This window comes from Rana temporaria, chromosome 11 (assembly GCF_905171775.1).
Source record: "Rana temporaria chromosome 11, aRanTem1.1, whole genome shotgun sequence".
Taxonomy (NCBI): domain Eukaryota; kingdom Metazoa; phylum Chordata; class Amphibia; order Anura; family Ranidae; genus Rana; species Rana temporaria.
The window spans coordinates 39,093,410-39,113,051 of NC_053499.1; the positions used below are offsets into that span (position 1 = coordinate 39,093,410).

A 19,642-nucleotide genomic window follows, 5' to 3' on the forward strand; every position below is an offset into this window, starting at 1 on the left:
TATCAGCGAGTACATGAAAAAAAGTATCGGGACAACCCTAGTTTTACTTGTAGAATTTTGAGGAAAATAATTGATTTAATCCATTTTGGAATAAAGCTGTAACATAACAAAATGGGGAAGGTAAAAAAGTAAGAACTAATGCGCTACTAAAAGTGCATGAGCTCTAAACGCCCATTAATAGAAGCCCCAATCTCCAAACAGTAAAGTCACCTTGTTCCTCCAAACAGGCATGTCATACACTGGTGGACTTGCAGATTTCCAAATGCGGTGACATGATATAGTGATTTTGTCTTTCTAGGACTTGTCTCTAAGAGTGACAGTAGCACAATGTGGTGATGATGGCAAAACAGAAAATGTCGGACATGTGATCATCGGACCTTCAGTCAGTGGGATGGGCATGACCCACTGGAACCAAATGTTGGCTACCCTAAGAAAGCCTGTGTCTATGTGGCACCAGCTACGACAAAACTAACCACAAAGTCAAATCAGGATGAGAAGACTGTTGGTAATGATAACAATGTTAATAAACCAAAAGGCAAAGCATAAACTTATCAGACTCTCTGTAAACATATTTATGTACAAAAATACTCTGTAAATATCTGGCATGAGATTTATTTCCTAATATTTCAGGCTGTAAATTCTGCTAAGATTTTACTATGATTTTCTGTTTCCAACATAATTTAAATTCAGGCTGTATATTGCCAAAAGAATTGCTAACATTTAAATACTTATCATCAGTGTTTGCTTTGCTACACAAGATATTCTGCTGAGAATTATGAAACAATTATATTTTGCTGACAGTTACAATATTTAGATGATATAAAAAATACCTTGGGGGTTAGCTTGTTATTATGTAACAGCTACCTCTAGCCAAAGCCATATGTGTGTTGCCACAGAAATATTAATGCTCAGCTTCTAAACGTAAGGAGAAGTAGATATTTTACATTTTTTAATCTTAAAACAAAATTTCCATTCTTCATCATGAATAATAAAACAGAACAAAAACTACATGAGTATAATCTTTATATCTTCTTAAAATGGTATTATTAATCTGTTAATATATTATGCAGCAGAGCCTTAACTGAGATTTCAAATCCAGCAGCTTTGTGGGCAGGACATCAGAACAGAAATCCAGCACTATGTGGGCAGGACAGCAGCATAGAAATCCAGCACCTCGTGGGCGGGACAGCAGGATAGCAATCCAGCACCTCGTGGGTGGGACAGCAGGATAGCAATCCAGCACCTCGTGGGCGGAACAGCAGGATAGCAATCCAGCACCTCGTGGGCGGGACATTATTTTTCCACTAAAGCAAGCACTCTGCTGCCGTTTCCACCATGCATCAAGTCAAGCTAATCTCAGTGAGTGCATTTTGTCAGCACAGCCTACATTTCTTGCCCCAGGTCCCCTTTTGAGGTTTCGTGATATGTGCTAAGCTGCATAAATATGTGGCATGTACAGATATGCAGAGGGTGTTGATTTTAAATGTTTTTATGGGTTAAGATTGTATTTTCTTGAATCAATATGAATTCAATAATAATAAAGTATATATTGTCATATTGTCCCCAGCCTGCACGGTATGGTGGTGCAGTACAGCTGAATATTGTAATGTACAAAGATATGGAATGACTTGGGGTTTCGCTGTTTATATTTTGACTGTAAAAGGCATCATATGTATTTGATGTCCCTGTTGTCCCTTACTCTACTGAAGTGATGTATAATAGAGAAGCACCACTACATTTCCATTGCTTTCTCACATTTTCTAGAAAACCAGTATATTTGGATAATCGATTCATGTGCAAAGATTCACTTACTGCATGATTTAAATACGGTTCATAACTGAATGCTTGCCACTGAATACATTACTGACACTATTCATATAGAACAATTGTATTACACCCACTGGCCCCCAAAAGCAGGGTTAATTATATGGTGGATAATTTCATAATTTTTTTTTTTTTTTTATCAAATGATAAAGATAATGTTAATAGAAGTTTCTGCTGAATTACTTGATTAAAATAAAATTAAAAAAATTACGATCCACAGATTTATAGAAAATTGAAAAAAAAAAAGTTTTAACCTGTAAATAGTTAAGAATATATAATGCAAAAATTTTCAGATGAACTATCTTTTTCTAACAATCATTGAATTTGCCACTTGTGACTTACTCTGAGGCAGAATATTGGTTACAAAAAAAAAAAGAGTGGAATATTTGCTTGGAAAATTAGTTTTGAAAGTCTGGTAATCTATTGGTGTGTATTTTGTGTACACCCCCAGGCAGCTGACACATTTGTATTTTTCAAAAATAAATCGCAGCTGAAGTTTATTGTATTTTTCTACATTAATGTCCACAATACTGTATTAGCAAATTAATAGTCAAATGGTTTGCAACTAAAGGCAACTCATTTTGCTTTTCTTGCTATCAAGGACATGCAAATGAGAAAATTTATCAGATTTTCATTATTGAAATTTAAATGTACTGTTTGAAAACCTGTTAAAAAAGAACCTTGGAGCCAGAGGTAATAATTACCGGTATTTGTTGTCTGGATGCCATGCTGATCCTCATTCCATCAATACACTGTCACTGACCCAGAATAAGTTTACAGGTAAGGACTTCTGATCTATATCATTTTTCTGTATCAGTAACTAAAGCTAGCCACACTAGTAGATATTGAAATGAAGGTTTGTACAAACATTTTTAGGAAAATTCTGATGCTGCGTACACACGGTCGTTTTTCGGCATGAAAAAAAAAGTAATTTTTCAGCATGTCCAAAAAGTTTTTCCAACTTCATCATTAAAAACGACGTTGCCCAAACACCAATGTTTTTAAAAAATGATGAACAAAGCGCGGTGACATACAACACGTACAACGGCACTCTAAAGGGGAAGTTCTATTCGCCTTTGGGCTGCTTTTAGCTGATTCCTTGTTAGTAAAAGACGATTCACGCTTTCTTTGTCTGTTACAGCGTGATGAATGTGCTTACTCCATTATGAACGGTAGTTTTACCAGAACGAGCGTTCCCGTCTCATAACTCGCTTCTGGGCATGCGCGGGTTTAAAACGTCGTTTTTTCCCACACACGATAATTTTTTACAACACGAAAAACTACATTTTCAAAAACGACAGAAGCCGAAAAATGATGTGAAGCCCACACACCATCATTTTAAATTACGTTTTTAAAAAATGTTGTTTTTTTTCATGCCGAAAAACGACCATGTGTGCGCGCCATCAGTACATTTGAAAGGACTTTACTGAATAAAAACACTACATACACTGTTAGAAATTTGTTCGTTCAAGAAAACATTTCCATCTTGCTCCTTTGAATCCCCTAGTCATTGCGGCTTAAGTTGAATGTTGATTTGACCCCACTGATCAGAGAATTGAACAAATGTTCTAAAATTGAAACATTTTGAATAAAATTCTACTAGCGTATAGCCAGCTTTAGGAGTTATTATAGCCAGAAGATTAGCTTAAAGGGGTTGTAAACCCTTGAGGGTTTTGTTTTCCACCTCAATGCATTCTATGCATTGAGGTGAAAAAACTCTTGTAGTGCACCAGTCCCCCAGAGCCCCCCTTTTACTTACCTGAGCCTGATCATTCCTGCGCCGAGGACGAGCACAACCGCTTCAGCCAGTCTTGGATCATGAGCGGATAGATTGATAGCAGCGCAGCCATTGGCTCCCGCTGCCGTCAATCAAATCCAATGATGTGGGAGTCGGGGTGGGCGGAGCAAAGTCCTGCTGTCTGTGTCAATGGATGCAGCAGCAGGACACGGGTGCTTCTGAGGGAGAGCACTTCTCCAACGGAGCCCTCGAGAAGAGGAGAAATCAGGGCCACTTTGTGCAAAACCGACTGCACAGAGGAGGTTAGTATGACATGTTTGTTTTAAAAAAAAAAAAACATGAACGTTTACATATCCTTTAATAGGAGGTTTAGCAATTACAGCCTCCATATTTTTTATTATGCTAGGTTTCAGTTAAAATTATTCTGTTTCTGCTTTGACCTCACTTAAAGTGTAGGTCCACCCGAATTTTTTTTTTAAAGCCTGCAGCTACAAATACTGCAGCTGCTGACTTTTAATAAATGGACACTTACCTGTCCAGCGCGCCTGCGATGTCGGCAGCCGAGGCCGAGCAATCGCTCGTTTCTCGGCTGCACCCACTGCCATCCTCAGTGAGGGAGTCGGGAAGTGAAGCATTGCGGCTTCACTGCCCGGTTCCCTACTGCGCATGCGCGAGCGGCATGACCCATCCACACTGGTCCCCCTCTCTCTCCTGGGAACAGGAGACAGCGGGGGGGGGGGTTGTGGGAAGTGGTGTGATGGGAGTCTTTGCCCAGAAGTGGGTGCTAATACCTGCACCCCCTCCCCCCTGAAAGGTGCCAAATGTGACACTGGAGTGGGGGAGGATTCCGAAAAGCAGACGTTCCATTTTTGGGTGGAACTACTCTTTAACAACCTACCTGTTTAATGACCATTCAGGCTCTCTGTCCAGTCGGTACTGTATGCTGTATGAGAACAACAGTACACTACTGTATAAACATTTATAAATATACCAATTTTTTTTATTAATGGTGCAGCAAGGGTGACCTTAAAATAATATCTAAAGATGGTTGACACAAACCCTCTGCCAGTCCAGTATGCTTGAAAAGTTGGTAAGGGGCTGCCCCTCACTTAGAGGTTCATTTACTAAAGCTAGAGAGGGCAAAATTTGTCACATATCTGCAGAGAAACCAATCAGCTTCCAGGTTTTCTTGCTTACACTTAAACAAGCTGAGGTTAGAAGCCGATTGGTTTCTGTGCAGAATTGCGACAAATTTTGTCCATCTCTAGCTTTAGTAAATGAACCCCTACGTCACCAATTCACTTAATGACCTAAATCAGATGAACAGAACTCAGCCATTAAAGGATACGTTCACCTTTCATATCATGTTACACCCATATTCAGGCTGTAACATATTATGAATGCACCAGCCCCCGCACCTTCCCATGATCCCCGCTTTGATCTTCTGCCTGCCCACCCAGCCACATAACTTATTCACAATGTTGTGTGAATGGGAAACTACAACTACCGATAGCCTTTGTGGCTGTTGGGTTGTAGTTCTCAATGAACTACCATGGCGCTGGTGAGCTCTGTGGTAGTTGATTGAAAGTTCCTGTCATTGTGTAACTGAATGCTTGTAAGAGCACACAGCTTACCAGGGGTGTCCAAACTTTTTTCAAAGAGGGCCAGATTTGATAAAGTGAACATGCGTGAGGGCCGACCATTTTGCCTGACATTCTTTGAACCATATAAATTCGGTCTAAGTGTGTTCGTCCGAGCAACTAATACACTGCCCAACAAGAATTCTCTTGCCTTTGTGGCTGTGTGTGAGTAAAGAGATGAGCTCGGGCGTGTTATTTGGATATACCTTATTTATTGGTGTTTAACACACACCTTCACTTTAAGAGCTTTAAAAGTTTCGGATTTTTTTTTTACATTTTAAATAAATAAGTGTGAAGCAAAATAAGGGTCAGTGCCCATCTGCAGCCTCACAGGTGCCCATCTGCAGACCCACCATTGCCATGAATGCAGCACTCACCAATGCCAGGAATGCACCCACGAGCGCCAAAGTTTACCTACAAGAGAATCTCCTGTTTACACAACTGCCTCTTTAATAGAAAGTCCCATCTGTACCAAAAAAATAAATACATTTTGTTGCTGTCCCCACTGGAGAAATTTTCCATCACTTCCTGTCCTTCTGAATCCCCAGACTAGGGAAGAGCTTCGTATTGGAGTCGAACCCATGTTCGACTCGAACATCGTATGTTCGATCGTTCGTTGAAATACGAACAAAACGGGTCGTTCGCACCAAATTCGAGTTACGTTTCACAGACCATAATTCACTGCAGCATCGCTGGCTGATGATTGGCCAAGCATGCACTATGACCCGCATGCTTGGCCAATCACAGCGCGCAAAAAACAGAGAGCCATAATTGGCCAAAGCCAGGGTGGCTTTGGCCAATTATGGCTCAGGGGGGTTTAGTACACGCCCCACACTATAAAAGGCTGCCTGCAGGTCGGCCTTGTGTAGTGTGTGGCGGTGGTTAAGAGAGGACAGAGAGAGAGAGAGAGTGATTTTTTTTCTAGGTAGATAGAGCAGGCAGGCAGGCTAGTCAGTTAATGTTACAGTGTGTAGAGGATATATATACATCCCAGGTGTTGTACATATATTTATACACTGTATAGTTTAGCTAGATCAGTTCTTCCTAATTTACTGGCAGGCAGGTGATTGTGCTAGCTGCAGTATTCTTACGTGGTTTATTGCCTGTGTGCTCTGTAGTTTGCACCTAAAGCTACTTGGTGTGAACTGGCCATGTGCTCTGTAGTTTGCACCTAAAGATTCAGGAGCAGTGATTTTAATGATGCTTAAAGTAAAAAAAATATTTTTTTAAGCATCATTAAAATCACTGCTCCTGAAAAAACAACCATTTTTAAAACTTTTTTTCCATTGATACTTGTTCCCTGGGGCAAGACCCGGGTTCTCAAAGACGTTTTACAACAATAACTTGCATATTAGGCTTTAAAATGATCACTTTTGAATTCGAACGTTCGAGTCCCATAGACGTCAATGGGGTTCTAAATGTTCGCGCGAACATTCGGTCTGTTGGAAGGTTCTGGTGCAAACCCAACCGGGGGGGGGGGGGGATTGTTTGGCTCATCCCTACCCATGACAGAGAGAAAGTGAAAGGAGATCTCAATGGGGCCACAGATGACACTAAGTCCCTAAGAGAAGTTATAATCATCCTCCACTGTATTACAAACAAATGGAAAGTTTAGGCTTCAGATGGGCTTAAATATTGTAGAACAAGATGTGGTTAAACAATTTATTAATGTGTCAAAAAAAAATCAGACCTTTGGATCGTGCCATTCTTTCAATCCAATACACTTCTCTCAAAAGGATAAAAACGTAGAGTAATTTTTGTGATGCTGAAAGAAAATCAATATTTTTTAAAATATATATTTATGTTGTGGATACTCAACTATATGAAGTTACTCTTAACACAGATTTTTCTATAACAAAGGAGGTTGGACTGTCGACTGAAATTGAAAATTCAGCATTGCCACAGTAACATATAACAACTCACATATATGTGAAACTTGATGTGTACAAAACACACTAATAAAACATATAATGAATTATAAAACTATTTTGCATGTATTCAATGTTTAAATATATTTCTAATGAATATTTGAAGAATCATGTCAATGATAAAAGCTTTATTAAGTGCAATAAAAAATATTTTCATGAAAAACATATTACGTGTCATGTCGTCTGACCTTGGGTTTCAGGACGGGTTTGTGGGTCTGACACAAATGATGTGGCTCGGCTCTGTCCCCCCTCCCCCTCCTCACAGGATTTGATAGACAGCATCAAGAGCCAATGGTTCCCACTGCTGCCTCCATGTCCAGCGAGGAAGGAGAGGAGAGCGCAGCTGATCTTCGGCACAATGTTGGATCAAGATCAGGCAAGTATTTAGGGGGACTGGGGGGAGCTAACAATGTAAGGTTTTCCACCTTAATGCAGAGGATGCATTAAAGTGGATGCAAACCCTCCATACACCCAGTGAAGTGAACAGCCTCAGATGATACACAGAGATGAACCAAATCTCCCTACATAGGTTTTACATGTATATCTGCTGTCTTTATTTATACAGATGAACCTAGGATTAAGAGTAACGCAGTTAACGAGCGTTTCGCAATACGAGCACTGCATTTTAAAATATCCTAACTTGGTTTGCGAGTGTTGTCTTGCAAAATGAGCAGGATTCAGGTCAAAGCGTTTTGACCTGAGGTGGGGGGGGGGGGGGGTTGTGATGGAGCCGAACGCAGCCGATCTGAAATGCACAGAAAGGTCTTTCCGAGGTTTGCCGAGGTCAGCCGAACTGTCCTCGGGCGTTTCCAGACGTTTCCGAGGCTCTCCGGCGCCCCTCGCCGCATGCGGTATTGCATGCCATTGAAGTCAATGCAGAACAAATTATTTTAATTTCCATTAAATTCAATGGGGAAACTCGCTTTGATAGGAGAGTACTTTGGATTACGAGCATTCTCCTAATTATGCTCCTAATCCGAGGTTCCACTGTATACTGTTTAGAAAGTTGAGATTGTGTTAGGAGATTTTCTCTTCATGGTTAACACCGAATCAGTTGTCTGGGCACACAGCCAAGATAGCCAAAATTGCTGATTGGAGGAAAGGCACACACCCCCTCTCATCATAGGCAGAGACTCTCAGAGGTGTTTTGTAATAGGAGCTGCTCCCTGCTAATCTATTTTAGAAACCTCCCTAGACTGAAGATTCAGGCTGATTTTGTCTAAAGTGTACGAGAATTTGTCAGGAGTTATCAGGCTGAAAAAGAGGAATTGTTCAGGAGAGAGCTATGGGACTTAGCTCATTGAAGAGAGATAACAAAACCCTGCAGATATATGTGCCCAGCTCACATTTCATGAATTGGGTTTACATCCACTTTAAAGTATAAAAGAAACGTAAAATGCTACTAAACCTTGAATTCACTATATCTGGTCTCCCACAGTACACAACATGGAAATGCAAGTTTTAGTAAATATAAATGGCTAAATACCTTTTCTCATCAGCAGTATATAGCAGTCGTGTGACTTCTATCAGTGCCTGGTTAAAGCTTGTAGGAGGAGTTTTAATTCTGCCTTGACTGTCCTATAAGGCTACAGGACCCCTGACTGGACAGTGCTGATTGGTCCTGTGCATCATAAGAAGAAAAACACTCTTTAGCAATACACACTAAACTGACCATGTGCAGCTTGTCCCCTACCCTCTGTACTACCAGGAAATGATTTGGGGACAGTGAAAGAAGGGGAGGATCAGAGAAAACAGGATCAAACAGTGTTTTACACAATGGGTATAGAATTGGGTATATGGGATTGTACAATATTTTTTTATTTTTTGTTATTTATTTTATTGTTGAACTAGATGTACTTGTGTCTTTTTTCAACCTGACTAACTATTCAAAGGGATGCAGACCCGGCAATTTTCCAATTTAGAGCAAGGCAAGTGCATCAGCTGAATAACATTTTTCAATACAGGCCAAAATGCAGCCCAAGCGGGAGCCCTATTCTGGGAGGACATCATATGATTTCCACCCCAGAACACACCTCACACGTGCCCCGTGGGCCATGCTCCAGCACGATCTGTTACCTGCTGTGACCATCGGATTACTGTACTGGCCCGCTGCTGGTACCATGTGATCACGGTGGCTTTGATTCATGCCTTTCATTGTGTACTATTGTGATGAACTCTGTGATTGGCCCTGTCTGTACCATGTGATCAACTGTGACCAATCACAGCTAATCGCAATAGTAAACACTGAATGAATCCTATTTATTTAGAAAAAAAGGTTGCTTATAACTGTAACATTCACAGTTATAAGCAATGATAGTTTGTAAAACCTTTAATTTTTTGCTAATGCCTCTTACTAAATACCTTGGACTGTCTACTTTCCAAAAAGGGGTAATTTGGGGGTATTTGTACTGTTCTGTCATTTTTGGGCCTTAATAAATTAGATAGGCCGTCAATACCTCAGGATTGATCAATTAATATATATATATATATATATATATATATATATATATATATATATATATATATATATATATATATATATATATATATATATATACACACATACACACCATAGTTTGTGGGCTCTATAACTTTCCTACAGACAAAATAATATACACCCATTTGGGCTATTTTCAAAGAAATGTAGCAGAATACATTTTGTGCAAAAATCATGAAGAAATATTTATATGCAAAACTTTATAAAAAAAAACAGTCTTCAACTTTTTGGGCCTTTTTACGTTTAGAAAAAAATGAAAAAAACTTAGTGGTGATCACTGCTCCCGATCACAGATAGCAGTAGCTCCCCGTCATGTTTCTAGACAGAATAGGGAAATGCCTTGTTTACATAGGCATCTCCCCGTTCTGCCTCTCTGTGTCACGATCGCGGGCCACTGGAGAACATCGAGTTTGAGGGACCAGACCGATGTTTGCTGGGCGGCAAATTCAAAGGGACGTACAGGGACGCTCATTTACCTGTCCATGCTATTCTGCCAACGTAAAATCAGAGTGCGGCGAGACCTCGGGAAGGGGATAAATAACAAATATGTCATACTTACCACCTCTGTGCAAGGGTTTTGCACAGAGGGGCACTGATCCTCCTTATCTGGGGTCCCCCAGCAGCGCTCCTAGCTACTCCTCTTCTCGAGTGCCCCCACTGAGACCTGCTTTCCCTGGGGGCACTTGTGCTGGTGCTCTCCCGAGTTGACACAGACAGCAGGACTCGGCTCTGCCCCCCGGCTTCCGTGTCACTGGCTTTGACTGACTGCATCGGGAGCCAATGCTCCTGCTGCTATCAATGCAGCCAATGAGAACCTGAGACAGCGGCTGGAGCTAATCGGCTAGTCCCTATCGCTAGAACAATCGGATTCAGGTAAGTAAAAGGGGGACTCTGGGGGCCTGCTGCACTACAAAGGGTTTTTCAACTTAATGCATAGAATGCATTAAGGTGAAAAACCTTGAGGGTTTACAACCCCTTTAAATAGATCTTCCCATACTTTCCTGACACTGGGAGCAGCTGCAGCAACTCTGCAGTTATAAACTTGTATTGCCATTTGTCCCTTCAGAAGGTAATAGTACTGTGAAAATGCTCACACTGTGTTATTTAACACCAGTGATGAGGTGGAAACCCTTCATTGCATCGAGTGGTTCAAATCAAATCAGCTAGGTCATCGTTCCACACTCTGCCTGTGACTGGGCGGTGAAAAAGCAGCAATACATTGAGGAGATTATCTCTCTGCTCTCCTCTCAGCATATGGGAATGCAGAGCACCCGAATGGCACCACAGAATAGTGCAAGTAAAATTCTGGCATTTTAACTTGCTGCATTTAAAATATTTCTTTTTTAACAAATACATATTCAGTGAAACCTTGGATTACGAGCATAATCCGTTCCATGAGAATGCTCGTAATCCAAAGCACTCGCATATCAAAGCGAGTTTCCCCATAGAAGTCAATGGAAACGAAAATAATGAGTTCCGCCCTGACTTCTATGGCATGCAATACCGCATGTGGCCAGAGGCGCTGGAGAGCCTTGGAAATACACGGAAAGGCTCGGGGACAGCTCCGCTGAACTCGAAAAACCTCGGGAAAGGCCCGGGAGCGAGTATTTGAGAGTTTTTTCCGAACAGCTCCAGTGCCCCCCCACCGCTAGCCAAATGCGGTACTGCACACTGCTGTGGCTTGAATCCTGCTCGTTTTGCGAGACAACACTCACAAACCGAGTCAGGATTTAAAAATAAAATAAAATGCTTGCATTGCGAAACTCTCGTTAACCGAGTTACTCGCAATCCGAGGTTTCATTGTACATAACTGTATTCATTGTTGTTTAATACCTGTCTGGAGTTGTTTTAACCCTTTCCCACCACCCAGGCTCTTTAAGAGACTCTAAATGCCAGGAGGTTGAGGCAGGCATTACAATCATGTGACCACTGTGATGGTGTGGCTGTCACAGCAGTCACATGATCGGAAGTGCCTGATCGCAGGTATGCATCGGAAGCTTCCCATGACATTTTAGTTATTGTGCTGGGAGCGCACTCTCAGCACAGAAAACCGTTCCCTATTGATGTATACTGTATATGCATCCACTCAGTGTTAAAGCCTATTCGTCAGCTTGAACAGGTTAAGGTCCAAAATTTTACTGACCTTCCCTTACTCAACCACCACTCCATTAACTTCATAGTTTGAAGACAAAAGTATGACAGCATGTCACTTGCTCCCCTTCCACTCCTGTGACAGCACTGAAGCTTGGCAACTGGCCATTCAGGCCATCAAAGGGGTCAAAAGAGGGTCCTCAGCTCTGTGTATAGTCCAACTAAGATCGACTTATGCATAATCTTCTCCTTGCTCCCGGCAGTGGACAGAAAGGCCGGTGAAGGACGTAAACAACTACAGGGGTCAGCGCTAAAGTAAACCTGTTGCTTTTCCCTGCATAGCCAAAGCACAGGTTCACTTTAAAGCACATGTCAGCTCTAGTCCAGGATGGATTGAAATCAGATGCAAAACAAAACGTAGCAAAACAAAAATAATTTATTTTTCCTTTTTAATTTTTCGCTGACTTGACATTTCATTAATTTTTTTGTCTAGTTTTCTCTGCAAGTGAGCTTTCTTTGTAGGGTCCAGGGAGTGGTCCTTGTGCCCGCTTCCTGCGTAGATCACTCCTTCTCGACTGATTCTTGTTCGGGCTCGTGCTTTGGCTCTTTCACCACAACCATGGACCTGCAATACAGCATTAAGAGTGAGTGTTTAATAATAAAAAAGATTTAATCGTTGCAACCAGGGGTCAAGTCCTGGGGAAAAAAGTGTGGGAACTCCCACCCAAGATCCACTCCCCCACCAAAAAAATAAAAAATGATACGCTCATATGCTTAATTACTAAACCGCAAGTTCTTTCTAAATCCCGCGATAACTCGCGGCAGACCTCCGCAATGTCTCCTGGGAACAATGACAAAAGCTCCCAGGTGACATTGCGGCATCAAGGAAGTGACGGAATACCCGCACACTACCCGATGAATGCATATACAGGAAGCGGCCAGTAACAAAGGATTACTAAGGTTCGCCTGCCCCTGACAGTAACTCGAGCTGGGCATCGCCGCTTAGTGAAGGATTGGCTCCGGCGGCTCGGCTGCTCTAGTCCTGGAAAGGGAACCGAGTTCCTGCTGTGAAAAAAGTGCAGGAACTCCGTTCCCACGTGTTCCCGCAGGACTTGAGCCCTGGTTGCAATGTCATACAGAGCTCTACATTGCCTTCGAAGGAAGGATCGCAGGGAGGTTTTTCTTTTAGGCAAAGTTTAAAAAAAATTTATCCAGAGGTTACTGAGGCCTAAATACCCCAAACAAATTCAAGTGGACCTCTGGGCACAGAAATGTTTGTAAATCACAACATCTTTCCTGACTGTAATAAAAGGTTTAAAATACTTCATAGTACTATAAAATGAATACTGTTGTTTCTGCCATAGTACAGCTCCCAGTGTACTTCTGGCCCACTCTGGTTATGACGGCTGTGTGTTCCATCCCCGGATGAAAGCATTAGTGTCCTTTCTCTATGCTCCCCTCCACTTTGGCCATACCATGCATTCTGTGCCCCATTTAATAGAAATGCTGATTGCTGATCAATAATGCAAAATAGTAAATCACACATACCTGTTTGAAATCATTTAGGCTTACACATACTATAGGGAAGTATCTTTAATGCTGGGGGGGGGGGGGGGCATGTAACTAGATACCAAGCTGTAGCATAGCCGAGTAGAGAGGATCACTATATGAACATATTTAACATCCCATAGTGAACTGTTAGTTGGCAGCAACATGATGTGGCTTGAACACTAGCATGGGCCAACATTCTATGGTTCCACTCAGTTACTATTTGAACAAAGGGTTCTCGTAAGCATCTGAAACCTGAAAAGTAGGTAAAATCCTGACTGCAGTACAACCATCATATTATATTTAAAGTTTTGGCATGTGAACTTTTTTTTGCCACGTGCACAAATGGGGGGGAAGAATGCATGTTCAACATCTTCCATAGGGCAACAAGCCACTGGTCTGGGGCAACTAATTCAGAATCTATTTAAACTTCTGGTATGTTGTTCAATCATGGAAGTAATCTAGAACAGTGGTCATCAACCCTGTCCTCAGGGCCCACTAACAGGCCAGGTTTTATGTATTACCTTGGGGAGATAAGAACTAGAATACTGCAATCACTGAGAAGCAAATGATATCACCTGTGATGCATTTCAGTTATCATTTCCTTCTCAGTGATTGCAGTATTCTAGTCTGCATCTCCCAAGGTAATACATAAAACCTGGCCTGTTAGTGGGCCCTGAGGACGGGGTTGATGACCACTGATCTAGAATATCTAAAGCTAAACCAATCAAGCAATGGAGACAGCATTCTCTTTATATACAGACATGGACCCGTTTGGAAAAATTACTCCATAATGCAGGAAAATAGTGCCAACCACTGAACCACCATCTACCCAAGTTCTGATTTAGATAAATAGTAAACAAAATTTGGGAAGAACAGTGAATGTAGCAATAAAGGGTAATGATATAGAAGCTCGGTCCTTGACCTTCAGTCCCTCTATTCATGAGATTATGCTCAGGCAGATAATGTGATCATAAATAAATCAAAAACATTTTATAGGTTTACTAAGAGATCATTAAAATCAGATAATACAGTATATTGTTAAATAATAAAAAACAATGTCAACTGGCTATATTTTTTTTATGATGGTTTATGAGTGCAGTTAATGGGGTCTATAAATGAATGTTTTCCTCACAAGATTCACACCACCTAATGCCGAGATTCACAAATTTCTAATTGGATTCAATTGGAAATATTCATAAATCCTGGGTGAAAGTTGAGTAAAAAACATTTATAAACAGACCTCAAAGGGCCAATCCATCCAAAATTGTTATTGATGAAGCCTTGCAAGTTGAGACAGCCCCTGGCTTCTATTACATTTTAGATACTCCAACTGCAAAACTTCATCAATAGAGTCCATGAATGACATTAGGTACCATCGGTAAGCTGTCATATTTAGCGAAGACCTCTGAGTTGCGATGTCACGCCCCGGGTACCCGGAAGTAAACAAAGCCACAATCGTGGCTGTCAGCATGAAATCGGTGAATTTTTTTTCACAATCTCATGCTTTCAAGCCTGGAGGGTCTTATTGACCCCACATCTCTCCATAAAGAGGACCTGTCACAGTGATTCCTATTACAAGGGATGTTTACAAAAAAAAATGTAAAAATAAAAAAAATTAAGTAAAATAAAATGTAATTTATTTATTTTTAAAACGCCCCTGTCCCCGGTAGCTCGCGCTCAGAAGCATACACTAATTCAAGTCCCGCCCACATATGTAAATGCCGTTCAAACCCCACATGTGAGGTATCGGCGGATGCGTTAGAGCGTGAGCAACAATTCTAGCACTAGACCTCCTCTGTAACATCGAAAATAGTAACCTGTAAAAAAAAAAATTAAAGCGTCGGCTATGGAGATTTTGAAAATACTGAAGTTTGGCGCCATTGCATCAGTGTGCGCAATTTTAAAGCGTGACATGTTAGGTATCTATTTACTTGGTGGAACATCATCCTTCACATTATTTAAAAAATTGGGCTAACTTTACTGTATTGTTATTTTTTAATTCATGAAAAGTTTTTTTCCCCAAAAAAGGCGTTTGAAAAATTATTGCGGAAATACCGTGCGAGAAAAAAAGTAGCAATGGCCGCCTTTTTATTTCCTAGGGTGTCTGTTTTTTGCATATATATTATGTTTGGGGGTTCCGATTAATTTTCTAGCAAAAAAATTTAGATTTTTACATGAGGGAGAGAAGTGCCAGAATAGGCCCGGTGGACAAGTGGTTAATCTAGATTTTTGATTACCCCGACAGGATCACTTTAAAATGTTGCAGTGGGAATCTAAACTTAATGAGGTCCCTTTCCCTGACTGACTGCTAGGGAATTCCTTTCATGTATATGTATTGAACGGCTGCTCCTGTATACACCTTTCTTACTAGTTATAAATTGATGAGCTGCTTGTCATTTCTCTTTGCGCTGTTGACAACAACTAAACTCCATAAATGCAGAGGCTGAAGTATGATTGTGCCAAAATCTCCTGCATCATGTAACATGAAATCCACAAGATATAGGGTATATAAAGGCTTATAAAAGTTGCAATCACAAGGCTCGTAAAGATACTTACAATAATTGGAGCCATTATCCTATGCGTTCTGTATTCTGGGGGTACACGGTAAGGAGGTACACAGCAGGGCTACTGTGTCCAGAACAATGATTACCCATCATGCTGTGGAATATCAACTACAGATCACGCTGTCACTAATATACAGGAATTCAGATAAAAATGACAAAGTAGGAGGCCGTTCAAGTAGTTACTCGCTTCCACTCTATTTGTCCTGCACATCAATAGAAGTGCTAGACAATGTGTGATGTCTGTCAGTATATCGTGCTGATCTATGGATTGCTGTGCGGTGCAGACGTGTCCTGAATTGGAAGATCGCGTGCAGGCCGATTCCTCATGATGACATCAATAATGCCACTGAATGGGGAGGAAATGACAAAGACACTATCTGGATATAGATCTCAAAATATTATTAAAATAAAAGCAAATTCCATATTAAACAGACACTTCTCCTATTAGGAAAAAACTTGAAAGGAAATTAATTTAATCTCAGCTCTGTTCCCAAACATGATTAATAGGAACGATGTGATTTAAAGAACACAGAACTTTGTATTAAAATTCTGCTGCTTTTGTTTAGCTCAGATCTCGAGTGATAATCATTCACAGGGCTTTCTCCCACCTGCGTTATGTCAAAGTCATCTCTCTCTCCCAAAATGCATGGTCAGTACCTGGAACGCACACAAGGAGATCAGAAAGCCAGCAATGTAGCGATTTTTGCGATTCGGCACTGCGTCGCTTTAACTGAGAAATTGTGCGGTCATGCAACCTGGCTCATAAACAAAATTGACGTATTGACCCCAAAAAAGCAGAGCTCCTCAACGGAGGAGGTTCAACTTTAAACAGCCGCCTGCAAGACCTTGCGGCCGAAGGAAGCATCTGAAGATGCACTCATATCAACCTTGTGAAATTTGGAAAAAGTGTGAACGGACGACCAAGTCGCCGCCTTGCACACCTGTGAGACAGATACTTGATGTCGGAAAGACCAGGAAGCACCAATTGCGCTGGTTGAATGTGCCGTGACTGAAAATGGGGGCGTCCGCCCCCTAAGAGCATAGGCCTGAATGACGGTCTGCCTGATCCACCGAGAAATGGTGGCCGACGAGACCACCAGGCCCTTTTGTGGACCAGACACCGACACAAAAAGTGAGTCAGACCTACGGAACGAAGCCGTAGCAGACAGGTACACCTGCAAAGCGCATACCATGTCCAAAGCATGCAGCGCAACCCCCTTAGGATGCACCGGCCGAGGACACAAGGATGGAAGTACAATGCCCTCGTTAAGGTGAAATGACAAAACCACCTTCGGAAGAAAGGAAGGTTGCGGGCGCAACACCGCCTTATCCTTATGGAGGACCAAGTATGGCGACTTGCAGGACAAGGCCGCCAACTCAGAAACATGTCTGACAGAAGTAATGGCCACCAAAAAGGCCACCTTCTGAGATAGTGCCAAGAGAGTAATCTCTCTGATGTCTTCAAAGGGAGGTTTCTAAAGAACCGAGAGCATCAGATTCAAATCCCAAGGGGGAAGAGGTGGTTTAAGAGGGGGAAGTATATGACCAACCCCCTGCACAAAGGTACTCACCAGAGAATTGGCCGCCAAAGTTTGCTGGAGGAACACAGCCAGAGCTGAAATCTGTCCCTTAATGGTGCTTAAGGCGAGCTTCTGATCCACTCCACGCTGCAAAAACAGCAGGATCCTGGAAACCGAATATGTTCGTGGATGCCACCCCATCTCTGTACTTTGCGGTCAGAACAGGGATCTGTTTACATTGACAGATCCACGTTCTGGCTCTCTGTGGAGCGATCACAAGTGGCCAGCAGACATCGGGGCCGCTGGCCATGCACATTAGCTCCCACGCCATACAGCGGGCCCACGGGTGCCTGCTATAGCTGTAAAACGGACCGACATACAAACTGATTTGCTGCAGTATAATGACGGCGGCTGGTTGGCAAGTGGTTAAGATCATCACAGAAGACATGGGGGCACTCTTTACGTCTAGAGGAAAAGAGACTTAGGGCCAGATTCACAGACAACTTACGCCGACGTATCTGTTGATACGCGGCGTAAGTTCAAGGATGCGCCGTCGTATCTATGCGCTGTATTCAGGAAACAAGATACGCCTGAATTTTGCCAAGATACGACCGACGTAAGTCTCCTACGCTGTCGTATCTTGGGTGCATATTTACACTGGGCGCTAGGGGCGCTTCCGTTTATTTACGTGTTGAATATGTAAATGAGCTAGATACGCCGATTCACGAACGTACTTGCGCCCGTCGCAGTAAGCTACGCCGTTTACGCAAGGCGTATGTCCGGCGTAAAGTTACCCCTGCTATATGAGGCGCAGGTAATGCAAAGGTATGGACGTCGGAAGAGATGTCGAATTTTACTTTGTTTACGTAAGTCGTACGTGAATGGGGCTGGGCGTAGGTTACGTTCACGTCACAGGCATTGAGCCGGCGTATGTTAGGGAGTAAATTTGACGTGGTTCTAAGCATGCGCGCGCATGCGCCGTTCGGTCGGCGCTTCATTTACATGGGGTCACGATTCAATTTAATACAACACGCCCACTGCCTGCCTACTTTGAATTAGGCGGGCTTACGCCGGCCCATTTACGTTACGCCGGCGTACATATGGGAGCAAGTGCTTTGTGAATACTGTACTTGCTTCTCAATGTTACGTCGGCGTAGCGCATATGAGATGCGCTACGCCTATCTAAAGATGCGCCAATCTCCCTGAATCTGGCCCTTAATCTCCGAATAAAGGAAAGGTTTCTTCACAGCAAAAGCTGTGAAAATGAAAAAGCACCTCAAGGGGTGGTTCTGGCCAGCTCAGTAGATTTCTTTAAGAAAGGCCTGGATACTTTCCTAAATGTACAGAATATAACTGGGTACTAACCTCTTTTTTTTTGCCTTCCTCTGGATCAACTGTGGCTATATGGGATTGTATGACCCCCCCCCCCCTTTCATAGGTTGAACTAGATAGACTTGCGTCTTTTTTTCAACATAACTATGTAGTAAGTCTACAGGGATACCATGACATGGGGCTTCAAAAATGTGTCAGAGAGTTCCAAAGATATATGCTGTTGGTTTTTTATTTTCGATCCGCCAGCATGCTAGATGAAAAAAAAGGAAGAACAGGATTTCTCCATTCACACAAATGAAAGAGATGGAGGAATCCATCCAGGACAAAGTATTCTGAAAGTAGGACCCGCCACCTGCCAAAAGCTTTCCAGAATGTCCCTTTGACAGAAATTGGGCAATCGACTTCTGACAAGTAGGGACAGCCACATACCGATTGACATTCAGCCGGTCCCTGCTGAACCGGACAAATTTCAATCAGTTTATGGCCAGCTTTAGAGGACCTGAAGATGGGGCTCCCTGGGGCCAATGTTAGCTAATAGTTATATATTGTGTACTGGATTACACACAACTTCAGAAATAAGATCATTCAGCTAAACATTTGGGAGGGTGGGGGGGTATTTTAGTCTACTTAGGTCTACCACGCAAAACAACCTGCAGTGGTGTGACTTCAACATCATTTTTGAGACAGGATAAGAAAGGATTTAAAACTGAACTCCAGGCAAACTGCAAATTCATCACTGAAATACATATATAGAAGTTTTTCTACCTGCCAAAGAACTTGTATTTCTGTCCAACCAATTTGTCAAACCTGACAGACAGCGCAGCCAGTCAGTAACACAGCGAAGTCACCGGCTATGAATGAACAGTAAAGGAGCAGCGACAGAATGATGGGGACATTATCCGCTCTCTCCTCCTGTAAGCACATTCCTAGCCTGCAGATGTGAAATCAGGACACCCG

General features: G+C 42.1%; 2 protein-coding genes across 2 annotated transcripts in view; one reads left to right on the forward strand and one right to left on the reverse strand.

Annotated features, from left to right (window-relative positions):
- SYT12 (synaptotagmin 12) overlaps positions 1–2,418 on the forward strand; it is a 132,741-nt gene extending 130,323 nt beyond the window's left edge. Inside the window, exon 8 of the mRNA XM_040328365.1 lies at positions 299–2,418. Within this exon, the coding sequence (XP_040184299.1) occupies positions 299–472 (174 nt within the window). The 3' untranslated portion in view covers positions 473–2,418. The remainder of the gene's footprint in view (positions 1–298) is intronic.
- A 9,721-nt stretch (positions 2,419–12,139) lies between these two features.
- IGHMBP2 (immunoglobulin mu DNA binding protein 2) overlaps positions 12,140–19,642 on the reverse strand; it is an 86,382-nt gene continuing 78,879 nt past the window's right edge. The window contains exon 15 of the mRNA XM_040328367.1: positions 12,140–12,343. Within this exon, the coding sequence (XP_040184301.1) occupies positions 12,155–12,343 (189 nt within the window). The 3' untranslated portion in view covers positions 12,140–12,154. The remainder of the gene's footprint in view (positions 12,344–19,642) is intronic.